Source organism: Malaclemys terrapin, chromosome 9 (genome assembly GCF_027887155.1).
Source record: "Malaclemys terrapin pileata isolate rMalTer1 chromosome 9, rMalTer1.hap1, whole genome shotgun sequence".
NCBI lineage: Eukaryota > Metazoa > Chordata > Testudines > Emydidae > Malaclemys > Malaclemys terrapin.
The window spans coordinates 63,228,355-63,240,189 of NC_071513.1; the positions used below are offsets into that span (position 1 = coordinate 63,228,355).

At 41.1% G+C, this 11,835-nt stretch overlaps 2 protein-coding genes across 2 annotated transcripts; both read left to right on the forward strand.

Moving 5' to 3' along the window:
* The first annotated feature begins 1,155 nt into the window (after positions 1-1,155).
* LOC128842884 (G-protein coupled receptor 55-like) lies at positions 1,156-2,052 on the forward strand. The gene has a single exon (XM_054039146.1). It carries the CDS (start codon positions 1,156-1,158, stop codon positions 2,050-2,052), a length of 897 nt encoding a protein of 298 aa, XP_053895121.1.
* Positions 2,053-4,538: 2,486 nt separating this feature from the next.
* Positions 4,539-6,460, forward strand: LOC128843784 (G-protein coupled receptor 55-like). Its single transcript, XM_054040893.1, has 2 exons — positions 4,539-4,605; positions 5,190-6,460. The coding sequence occupies exon 2, from the start codon at positions 5,201-5,203 to the stop codon at positions 6,095-6,097; it is 897 nt and encodes a 298-aa protein (XP_053896868.1). The 5' UTR covers positions 4,539-4,605; positions 5,190-5,200; the 3' UTR covers positions 6,098-6,460.
* The last annotated feature ends 5,375 nt before the right edge of the window (positions 6,461-11,835 follow it).

The window sequence follows — 11,835 nt, forward strand, 5'->3', positions numbered from 1 at the left end:
AAGCAGCTTGCGTGAAATGCCTCTCTGTGCAGGGAGACAGTATAAGGTTTAGGCACGTTTCATAATGAGAATTAAGTAGTTCATGCTGGGTGGCTGAATGCCTCTGAATTTCACTCAATAATATTATTATAGGAATGATGCACTGCATACACACAACCCTGCTAGTAACACATTTACTAATTACATAGGATATGTTTTAGTGGCTGCTGTTCAGTTCTAAATTATTGTTAATTACTGATTTACACAGTAGTTTGTCACATTATAATGTCTTCTTGAAGGGGTAAATTGCAAGCATCCTCTCTACTTTCCAATCCAGATGCAATTCCTAGAGGCTCATAAAACAAATTGCATATAACAAAGAAAATGTCCTCTGTGCTGATCTTAATCCCTATCCAACTATGTTGTGCTGAGCTGTCAAGTGAGATGCTGGGAAAGTAACTTGGTCTGAAATACAGGAACAGTTTAATTTACAATACATTGGTGACACTGAAATGAATGTGTTGAACTCAGTAAGTCATACTGGTAGTGCATTGGGTGGAGGTAGCTGCAATGTCTGGGTAGCATTTTATGATATTGAAGTTCCATACCTTTGTCAAGCAGTGGCACGGAGCTAATAAAAACGATTTGTTAGAGGAATGGTTGTTTTGAATGAATGGAGAAAGGACACGGAGTTATTAAACATTTACATTTACAATTCATCTTCTTCTGCAGGAAACTGGAATTGCAGAGACAAACAAGAGCTCTTTTTTCAGAAGAGTCTGGGAATGTTGAATCAAACTGGAGTCTCAATTCACCAAGAAACACTGGAATATTTCACCACCGCAGCTCCGTGATTAAAGTCCTGTGTGGTTTCTAACATCCTGTTGTTGAGAAAGGATCTGCTACACAGTCACTGTCTCCACCTGGGAGCTTGGACTGCATAAATCCACGCTATTCAGGATTGGGCCTACATGGTATGATCTAGCACTGAGATGTTCAGTGGTCCCCATATTTAAAACAAAATGATGTTCATTAAGGGTCTGATCCAAAGCTCACTGAAGTCAATGAGTGTCTTTCCACTGACCTCAAGGGACTTTGGATAAGGCTTTAAAATCTATATTCTGATTCTTCATTGTGAACATGAGTATGTTTCTTTATTTTTCAGTAAAACGAGATATGGCGAATAGCTCTGTCGAAAGTTATGTGCAGCTGTTCCAGATAACCCTGTACATTCCAACATTTGTCCTGGGATTGCTGTTCAATATGATGGCTTTGTGGTTTGTCTTTTGTAAGATCAGGAAACTGACAGAATCAACAATCTACCTGGTGTCACTTATTACTCTGGATACCTTGCTGCTGTTTACTCTTCCTTTTAAAATCATTTCCTATGGCTCCCAGGACAAGTGGAACTTGGGGTCGACATTCTGCTCATTCCTGGAAAGCCTTTACTTTGTGAACATGTATGGGAGCATTCTCATCTCCCTATGTATATGTGTGGACCGATATATTGCCATCCGACATCCATTCTTAGCCATTTCCCTGAGATCCACCAAGAAAGCTGCTATGGTCTGTTCCATCGTCTGCTTGGGTGTCTGGGCTGGAACTTCCTTTACTTACCAATTCCATGATAGCACAATTACTACATGCTTCCATAACTTCTCTAATAAAATATGGGAAAACCCAGGTGTGCTTGTCACCTTGGAGATTGCCTTTCTTGGCAGCATGACAGCAATGATCTTCTGCACAGCTCAGGTCATCATATGCTTGAAAAGGAGCAGAAAGCCAGACGATCCCCTTACTGACACAAGTAAATCAGTGAAGATAGTCATGGCAAACCTAGCCACATTTGTTGTCTGTTTCACCCCTTTTCATGTGGCATTGATCTTGTATTATTTGGTAAAAAGAGAGGTCATCACAAGCAATCTTCTGCAAATCTTACGGTCTTTTGTTCAGATCAGCCTCTGCTGGGCTAACCTCAACTGCTGCCTGGATGCAATTTGCTATTATTTTGTCCTTAAGGAGTTTTTGAAATCCCCACCTCAGGAGAGCGAGATAACAACCAACAGTAGTTAATCAAAGTGCTGCAAGTCTCACTCATTCTGGCAGCAGGACCAGGGGAAGCTTTTGAAAACTGATCACTTCTAGCTAATTTTGAAGATTGTTTTCATCTGATGCTCACTGAACTCTCTCTTAAGCCATCATCCAAAGGACCAGCAAAAATCAATTGCCAAATAAAAGTAGTTCTAACTAACAGTCAAACAAAACTGTACTTGAAAACCAAATGGTTACCTGAAAGTGTTGCCTACTGACGAGCTTTTTCAATAGGAACTGTGGAGGCTCAGTTAATGTAGGTGTCTTCAATTGTAGACACTCAAGGTGGAATTTTTTATTTGAAAATATAAATACAGTGAAACCTGTACTAAGAACCACCTCCTTAATTTTTCTTTTTGCATCTTTTTTGTCTTGGGCTTTGTAAAAAATAAAAATTGAAACTATTTCCTAGAAACTGTGACAAAAATCCCAACCATGAGTAGTGTTTCTTGTTTTCTTGAAAAGTGTTTGTGTGGGTTTAGTGTCAGCAAAGGTTCCAGACTGACAGCCCTGGAGCCAGAGATCCTCTGCCTAGCCACGTGGCAGGCACAATCTTAGGTCTGCCTGCTTTACTCACATTGACTTATTTTGAAAATAATCACATTGACTTAAGTGGAACTCCTCAATGAGTAAGGTACTTCTCAGCATGAATGAGGGTTGCATAATCTGACCCTATATTTGCATCCGGAGCTCCATATGACCTTTGTGTGTTGAGGTTGTTCTGAACCAGCATGTCTTGGGCATGCCCCTTCACTGTGGAGCAGGATTGTGGGCACCTTTTCCCCACCAAAGAGCTACACTGCTGGGGTATGCTAATAGAAACCTGCATACCCCTGGACTGAATCAAGCCCATGCTTTTTGGGGATGTGCACATGTGTCCATCTGGAAATCAGACTACCAATTCCATTTCACACAGGCTGATGTTTGGGTAGCAATTTTCACCATCTCCTAAAAGTCTGCCTTTCAAATCCAGTTTGTGTTTTGTAACAGCTTTCCGTCTCTACAGACCTTGCCTATATTGAAATAGAGACCTAGAATATATGGTGTAAGGCTGCTAAAAGAATTTCAAAGCCACCCAGGGGATTTAGACACATGATCACCATTTAAATGAATGGGAGTTGTATATCTAAAGCCCCTAGACAGCTTAGAAAATCCCAGACCCAATCTATACCTCAGTGAGGGCCTGACTCATCAATTCCCAATTAGCATCTCCTTTTCCTATAGATCTGCACTGTTGTTTAACAGTTGGCTATAACCTAGTTTTATTAATAAAATCAGAAGCATTTCATGGTAATTCTAACATATATGATGTCATAGCATTTCTACATTAAATTTTCCTGCTAGCACAAAAGCCAATATGCAATCAATAAAATACATAATGGCAGAACATCAAATTGTCACAAAATATTTCAAGGATGTGAAAATGAGCCAAACCAATGGTTGAAGAATGTCATAAAAATTCTATCATCTATTTTACCCAGATCCATTTTCCATAGTGTCTATGGACCAGATTTCCAAAAGAGCTCACAACATAATATTCCCTTATATGCAGAGTTCTTTTGCAAAGCTAGCCCAATATATCTTCTGCAAAACAATGGATAGTGTCTTTAAGCAGCTTGGGTGAAATGCCCCTCTGTGCAGGAAGACAGTATAAGGTCTATGCATGTTTCACTGGGAATTAAGTAGGGCATGCTGGGTGGCTGAGTGCCTCTGAATTTCACTCAATATTATCATAGGAATGATGCACTGCATACACACAACCCTGCTAGTAACACATTTACTAATTACCTATGTTTTAGGTGCTGCTGTTCAGTTCTAAATTAATGTTGATTATTGATTTACACAGTAGTTTGTCACATTATAATGTCTTCTTGAAGGGGTAAATTGCAAGCATCCTCTCCACTTTCCAATCCAGCTGCAATTCCTAGAGGCTAATAAAACAAATTGCGTGTAACAAAGTAAATGTCCTCTGTGCTGATCTTAATCTCTATCCAACCATGTTGTGGTGCTCTGTCATGCTGGGGAAGTAACTTGGTCTGAAATACAGGAACTGTTTTATTTACAATACATTGGTGACACTGAAATGAAAGTGTGTTGAACTCAAAGTCCTACTGGAAGTGCATTGCGGGGAGGTAGCAGCAACCTCTGGGTAGCATTTGACGATATTGAAGTCACATACCTTTGTCAAGCAGTGGCACAGAGCTGATAAAAAAGGTTTGTTAGAGGAAATGGTTGTTTTGAATGACTGGAGAAAGGACACAGAGTCATTAAACATTTGCATTTACAACGGCTTCGCAGGAGACTGGAATTGCAGAGAGTAACAAGAGCTCTTTTTTCAGAAGAGTCTGGGAATGTTGAATCAAACTGGAGTCTCAATTCACCAAGAAACAGTGGAATATTTCACCACCACCGCTCCATGGTTAAAGTCCTGTGTGGTTTCTAACAGCCTGTTTGTTGAGAAAGGATCTGCTACACAGTCACTGTCGCCACCTGGGAGCTTGGACTGCGTATACAGAGAGTAATAAATAGCCTATGGTAAGTATAACATGTGGCTGAAAACACATATTCTTATTTCTCATTTTGCTTCTGAGTTGTTAACATCAACCAAAATTATCCCACTTGAAATCTCCTGACCATTTCTCTCAGGATTAGTGCAAGGATTAGTCACAGTTGCAGTCCCTTACATCTGGGGAATGCCGGGAGAGTTCTTCAATCACCCCCAAGAGGCTTGCATCACTTCAAGGGGTTGGTGGGGTCAAGGACTTGACCCCCTCTACACCAAACTAAAAAGTTAACTAAGCCACCAGGGACAACAGGAGGCACCATCTTTAAGGGTGGAGGAGCTTGCACACCACTGAACTCCAGGAGTCTGTGCTTCTCCTGCTGTAGTGTAGATCCATGCCATTCAGGATTGGGCCTACATGGTATGATCTATCACTGAGTAAGATGCTCAGTGGTCCCCATATTTAAAACACAATGATGTTCATTAAGGGTCTGATCCAAAGCTCACTGAAGTCAATGGGAGTCTTTCCACTGACCTCAAGGGACTTTGGATAAGGCTTTAAAATCTATATTCTGATTCTTCAATGTGAACATGAGTATGTTTTTTTATTTTTCAGTAAAACGAGATATGGCGAATAGCCCTGTCAAAAGTTATGTGCAGCTGTTCCAGATAACCCTGTACATTCCAACATTTGTCCTGGGATTGCTGTTCAATATGATGGCTTTGTGGTTTGTCTTTTGTAAGATCAGGAAACTGACAGAATCAACAATCTACCTGGTGTCACTTATTACTCTGGATACCTTGCTGCTGTTTACCCTTCCTTTTAAAATAATTTCCTATGGCTCCCAGGACAAGTGGAACTTGGGGTCGACATTCTGCTCATTCCTGGAAAGCCTTTACTTTGTGAACATGTATGGGAGCATTCTCATCTCCCTGTGTATATGTGTGGACCGATATATTGCCATCCGACATCCATTCTTAGCCATTTCCCTGAGATCCACCAAGAAAGCTGCTATGGTCTGTTCCATCGTCTGCTTGGGTGTGTGGGCTGGAACTTCCTTTACTTACCAATTCCATGATAGCACAATTACTACATGCTTCCATAACTTCTCTAATAAAATATGGGAAAACCCAGGTGTGCTTGTCACCTTGGAGATTGCCTTTCTTGGCAGCATGACAGCAATGATCTTCTGCACAGCTCAGATCATGATATGCTTGAAAAGGAGCAGAAAGCCAGACGATCCCTTTACTGACACAAGTAAATCAGTGAAGATAGTCATGGCAAACCTAGCCACATTTGTTGTCTGTTTCACCCCTTTCCATGTGGCATTGATCTTGTATTATTTGGTAAAAAGAGAGGTCATCACAAGCAATCTTCTGCAAATCTTACGGTCTTTTGTTCAGATCAGCCTCTGCTGGGCTAACCTCAACTGCTGCCTGGATGCAATTTGCTATTATTTTGTCCTTAAGGAGTTTTTGAAATCCCCACCTCAGGAGAGTCAGAAAACAACCAACAGTAGTTAATCAAAGTGCTGCAAGTCTCACTCATTCTGGCAGCAGGACCAGGGGAAGCTTTTGAAAACTGATCACTTCTAGCTAATTTTGAAGATTGTTTTCATCTGATGCTCACTGAACTCTCTCTTAAGCCATCATCCAAAGGACCAGCAAAAATCAATTGCCAAATAAAAGTAGTTCTAACTAACAGTCAAACAAAACTGTATTTGAAAACCAAATGGTTACCAGAAAGTGTTGCCTATTGAAGAGCTACTTCAATAGGAACTGTGCGGGCTCAGTTAAGGTAGGTGCCTAATTGTAGACACTCAAGGTGGAATTTTTTATTTGAAAATATAAAAACAGTGAAGTCTGTACTAAGAACCACCTCCTTAATTTTTCTTTTTGCATCTTGTTTTGTCTTGCGGTTTGTAAAAAATAAAAATTGAAACTATTTCCTATAAATGGTGACACAAATCCCAACCATGAGTAGTGTTTCTTGTTTTCTTGAAAAGTGCTTGCGTGGCTTTAGTGTCAGCAAAGGTTCCAGACTGACAGCCCTGTAGCCAGAGGTTCTCTGCCTAGCCACTCGGCAAGCACAGAGTGAGGGCCTGACTCTGCCTGCTTTACTCACTTTGACTTTGTTTGCAAATAATCACATTGACTTAAGCGGAACTCCTCAATGAGTAAAGTACTTCTCAGCATGAATGAGGGTTGCATAATCTGACCCTATATTTGCATCCAGACCTCCATATGACCTTTGTGCATTGAGGTTGTTCTGAACCAGCATGTCTTGGGCATGCCCCTTCACTGTGGAGTAGGACTGTGGGCACCTTTTCCCCACCAAAGGGCAACACTGCTGGGGTATGCTAATAAAAACCTGTATACCCCAGGGCTGAATCAAGCCCATGCTTTTTGTGGATGTGCACATGTGCCCATTTGGAAATGAGATCACCAATTCCATTTCACACGAGCTGATGTTTGGGTAGCAATTTTCACCATCTCCTAAAGGAATTTTCACCATCTCCTAAAGGTCTGCCTTTCAAATCCAGCCTGTGTTTTGTAACAGCTTTCTGTCTCTACAGATCTTGCCTATATTGAAGTGGAGACCTAGAATATATGGTGCAAGGCTGCTAAAAGAGAATTCCAAAACCACCCAGGGGATTTAGACACATGAACACCATTTAAATGAATGGGAGTTGTATATGTAAAGCCCCCAGACAGCTTAGAAAATCCCAGACCCAATCTATATCTCAGTCAGTGCCCTGACTCATCAATTCCCCCTTAGCATCTCCTTTTCATATACATCTGCACTGTTGTTTAACAGTTGGCTATAACCTAGTTTTATTAATAAAATCAGAACCAAAAACAAGGGAATGAAATTTGAAAGACAAGTTTAAAGTAGTGCAGGGACCAGCGTCTGAAAGGAACTTCATACCATTCAGAGGTGCAGGGCCAAAATACCCCTGGATCCAATGGTGTCAACTAGCAACATACACAGCCCAGTGGGGAAAAAATTCTTTAGGCTCCTTAGGAAGGTTTAGTATTACCAAAGCCTAAACAAACAAGGCAATACAAAAATCTTCCATATGCTAAAGCTAGCTTATCTATTGATTATTTGTCACACAAGTTAGCAAACTCATTTCATTGTCCTTTACCAAATTATAATCATCTGGAGACAATCCAACTCAGCTGTACAGGGTGAGACATATCCTGATTTCAGTAAATTCAGAGTAATTGGGCCAGACCCTCCTCTCACTTATTCTAGTGAGTATAATAGAATTCCTGATTTACAGAGGTGTAAGTGAAAATCAGGCCTGCTCAGGATTTACAATAACGTTGCTGAGATCACAATCTGGTGCGACAAGTGCAAGATAGACTTTACTCACATTGCACAGTGGATGTTCCTCCCTCCCCGCGTGGATTACTTTCTGTAGGGTCAAGTACATTAATTCAGTTTCAGTTTTCTCTGTGTGCACTGGATTTCTATTGAGCCCTATTAAACGGATAGCAAAAATATAAAAGCTAAATTACACAGAAAGGAAGGACTGAGGTTCACCAATGCCTTTACTTCCTGTGTTCATAAGAAATAGATTATCTCGCTTTAAGAAGTTCATTGACTAAAGTAATTGATATACATGGTCCTGTTGAGCTAGGATCTTAAAATTTGGTACATTCATGCATTATTGGCTGCTGTGTAAGGAAAGAAACCCAACCTTATCAGCCCGTTCACAGTACATGTATAAGGGGTAACAATAAACAAACAGTTTCTTCCATGAGCTAGTGACCTTTGGTATGGTCTCCAGCCTGGAGAAATGAAATGAATTTGTGGTCATCTGTTCTATTTATCAGATTTCAACAGAAAATTTCCATAAATACATTTATTTAAAAGGTGACTACAAAATTACATAGATTTCAATCCATGCTGCTGTTTAGATCTCAAAGGTCACTTAAAGGTCACCAGTCTTCTTTTAAACAGTGTTTCAACTGATGTAATGTTCTTCTTAAGAATTTGAATCTGAATATTTAAGTATGTACAATAAAAGTATCCAGTAGCCATGGTGGTAAATGTAAGCAAAACCCAATCTGTACTTCATCTATATTTCATGTTTTTTTCATTTCCTGTTGCCACTTAGTTCCAACAGAGTCATACACAACTCACTGTAATTTTACTCATAAGAACATAATAATGGCCATACTGGGTCAGACCAAAGGTCCATCCAGCCCAGTAATCGGTCTACTGACAGTGGCCAATGCCAGGTGCCCCAGAGGGAGTGAACCTAACAGGTAACGATCAAGTGATCTCTCTCCTGCCATCCATCTTCACCCTCTGGACTTAACCTCCATGAATTTATCTAGTTCTCTTTTAAACCCTGTTATAGTCCTAGCCTTCATGACCTCTCAGGCAAGGAGTTCCACAGGTGGACTGTGCGCTGTGTGAAGAAGAACTTCCTTTTATTTGTTTTAAACCTGTGGAATAACTCCACAAGGTCAATAAGAGCAGAATTTGACCAAACATGTCCACTATTCCGTCAAATGCAGACCCATGGAGAGTTTAAAAAAACAAAGAAAAGCTAATTCCTCATCTGGATTTTGAGATAAAAACAAAGGAATCAGAAACGTTGATTTTCTTTGAAACTTTGGGCAAGTCAATCTCCACATGCACCAGTTTCCCATCTCTAAAACTGGCAACAATATTTTTTCATTTTCCCCCACCCTTTGTTTAGCTTAGGGTATATATTACAATTTAGATTGTATTCTCTTTGGAGCAGGGACTGTTTTTTACTATGTATGTACAGCATCTAGCAGAAAGGAATCACAAATAATAAATAATCTAAGGAGGAGAGAGATGCAGTTGGGTCTTGGTACCAGACATACAACGTGGACAATAGCATTATTTCATTCATTCTAGAGAGCAAGGACTTGAGGAGGCCATAGAGAAGGCAGCTGCAATAGCCAAGGTGTGAGATAAAGACATGGCTAACAACTTCAGTGAGGCAGGACATATACCAGCAGTGTTGCAGAGCTGGTCACAGGCAGTTTGCAGGCAGAGGAGATGAGGGAAATAGGGACTTTAGAATCAAGGAAGGAGCACAAGTTTTGGACAGCATAGAAGCAGCCAGAGAAGGTGCTGCTTCTCCCCTTTTCCCAAAGGGAAGCACTTCTTTCTCAGGCCTGGTCTACACTTAAAATGTAGATCAACATAACTACATCACTCAGTGATGTGAAGAATCCACCCCACTGAGAAAAGTAGCTATGCTGACCCAACCCCCTGCGTAGATGCAGTTAGATTGGTGGCAAAATGCTTCCATCACTTGGGGAAGTTCCTACAGTGACAGAAAAACCCCTTCCATCACTGTAGGTTGCATCTACACTACAGAATTACGCCAGCATGGCTACAGTGCTATAACTATGCCACGACAGTCCCTGTAGTGTAGACATGGTCTCAGACATTTAGATCTGAAGGGGCGATTTAATTCAAATGTACTTCAAGACAATGAAAGAAGATTGCCAGAAGCAGTAAAGGGGTCCACAGGTTTGTATATTTGATAGTCATCGGCACAAAACCAACAATTATTTACCTTGCAGAAACTGTGGTTCTCTGAGAAGTTTGTCCAGGTCCTGGTAGTGGGCATGTGTCTCATGTGTTCAAGGTCAGAATCTTTTGATCATCAGTGTCAATGGGTGCCATGCCCTGCATGTCCTTGTGCTCCACCTCAATCTGAGAGCATATAGGAAAGAGCAGCCCCAACCAGTTCTCTCACTAATTCAGAATCCCAGCAGAGAGAGACTCTGAAGGAATGGGGATGGAGGGCAAGTCATGGGATCAACATGGATAAAACATCTCGAAGAACTAATTACTGCTGCCAGATCTCCATTTGAAAAGGTTTGCTGATATAGCTATAATGTCAAACCTTCCCAATGTAGACACATCTTATACTGGAAAAAGCATTGTTGCAAGTATTGTTTATACTAGTTCAGTGAGCAAAATAAGCAATATCTGCTCTGCAAATTTCTGGTATAGGAATGTTTCTTAGGCAAGCTGCAGTGATTGCCTGAGCAATTCCTGATGAAGGGGTAGACTAGCTAACTAATGCAATGCTGTAATGCATTGGGTAATCCGGGAAAATAATATCAGAGGAGAGACTAGTTGACCCTGCTCTGTTTTTCCCAATGCCACAAATAAACAGGAGAATTATCAAGTGGCTTTGTTTTATCCAGGTAATATAGCAGGGCACTGGGAAAATTTATGGTATGCAGTTTGCCTTCCCTAGGTTCAAGTGGGGTTTGGAGAGGAAAACTGATAAATTGATGGTTTGGGTTTAAATGACAATCTGGCGCCACCTTAATGAGGAATTTACGATGCGGTCTCAGCACTACTTTATCCCTGTGGACAGACTACTTCATAAGGAGGACCTGCCATTAATGCTTGGATCTCTGTCTGAACTAGCCCTAGAAACGAAATGGTTTACTGCTGGTAATAGGTGTATAGATACTCAGGGACCTCAGTGTGGTCCTTTAGGGTGTGTAATGACTAATCCATATGGGAACTGACAAGATCTGGTCCTTCAAAGTGAAGTTCTTCAATCGTAATTTGGATTTCTCTAGGAATCCCTGAGGACAAGCGCCTCCTAAACTGAATCCCTGGTAACCATAGGGGGGCTGTAGGTGTTTTTTTTTTTTTATCAAGGGAATCACTAGGGGAAAGTTGTTGGATGTCCAGAAAAGGGAAACAGCTCGATTCTGAGGAAAAAGAAAGATAAATATATTTGCTCTAGACGTTGTGCTGTCCTCCCCTTGGTAAGAGGGGAGGGTACTGGTGCCAGGGGCTTCTTAGGATTTCTCATTACTGGGGAAACCAGTACCTGTAACAATGGTACCAAAGGCAGTGTCTGGAACTCTAAATCTGTAGCTAGTAATAGATAATAACGTGGCATCATTAGACTCTGTCATTATTACCAGGTCCAGTACCATGGATATCAGTACTGTAGCCAAGAGGGAAGTGTTGCTAGTTCCACCCTTTGGTACTGGGGTTGATTTGGCTTCAGTCAACGCTGGAGGAAGCAAAAGGTCCACCACAGTGGCCTGCACTGAGTGATAAGGCTTGTAGGCCCAAGATTTAGAAGAGTCAGCAGGTTCATGATTCTTTCCTCCTGCTCTAGGGGAGAAGCATGGTGCTCTGAGTCATCCTTGATACTGTCCTCTACCTGCACTGTCTTGAGGTGGTACCTGTCTTCAGTGCTCAGGTCTCAACTCACATACAGCTTGAT

Coding starts and splice junctions, on each gene's coding strand:
- LOC128842884 (XM_054039146.1), top strand. CDS start 1,156: ATGGCGAATAGCTCTGTCGAAAGTTATGTGCAGCTGTTCCAGATAACC.
- LOC128843784 (XM_054040893.1), top strand. CDS start 5,201: ATGGCGAATAGCCCTGTCAAAAGTTATGTGCAGCTGTTCCAGATAACC.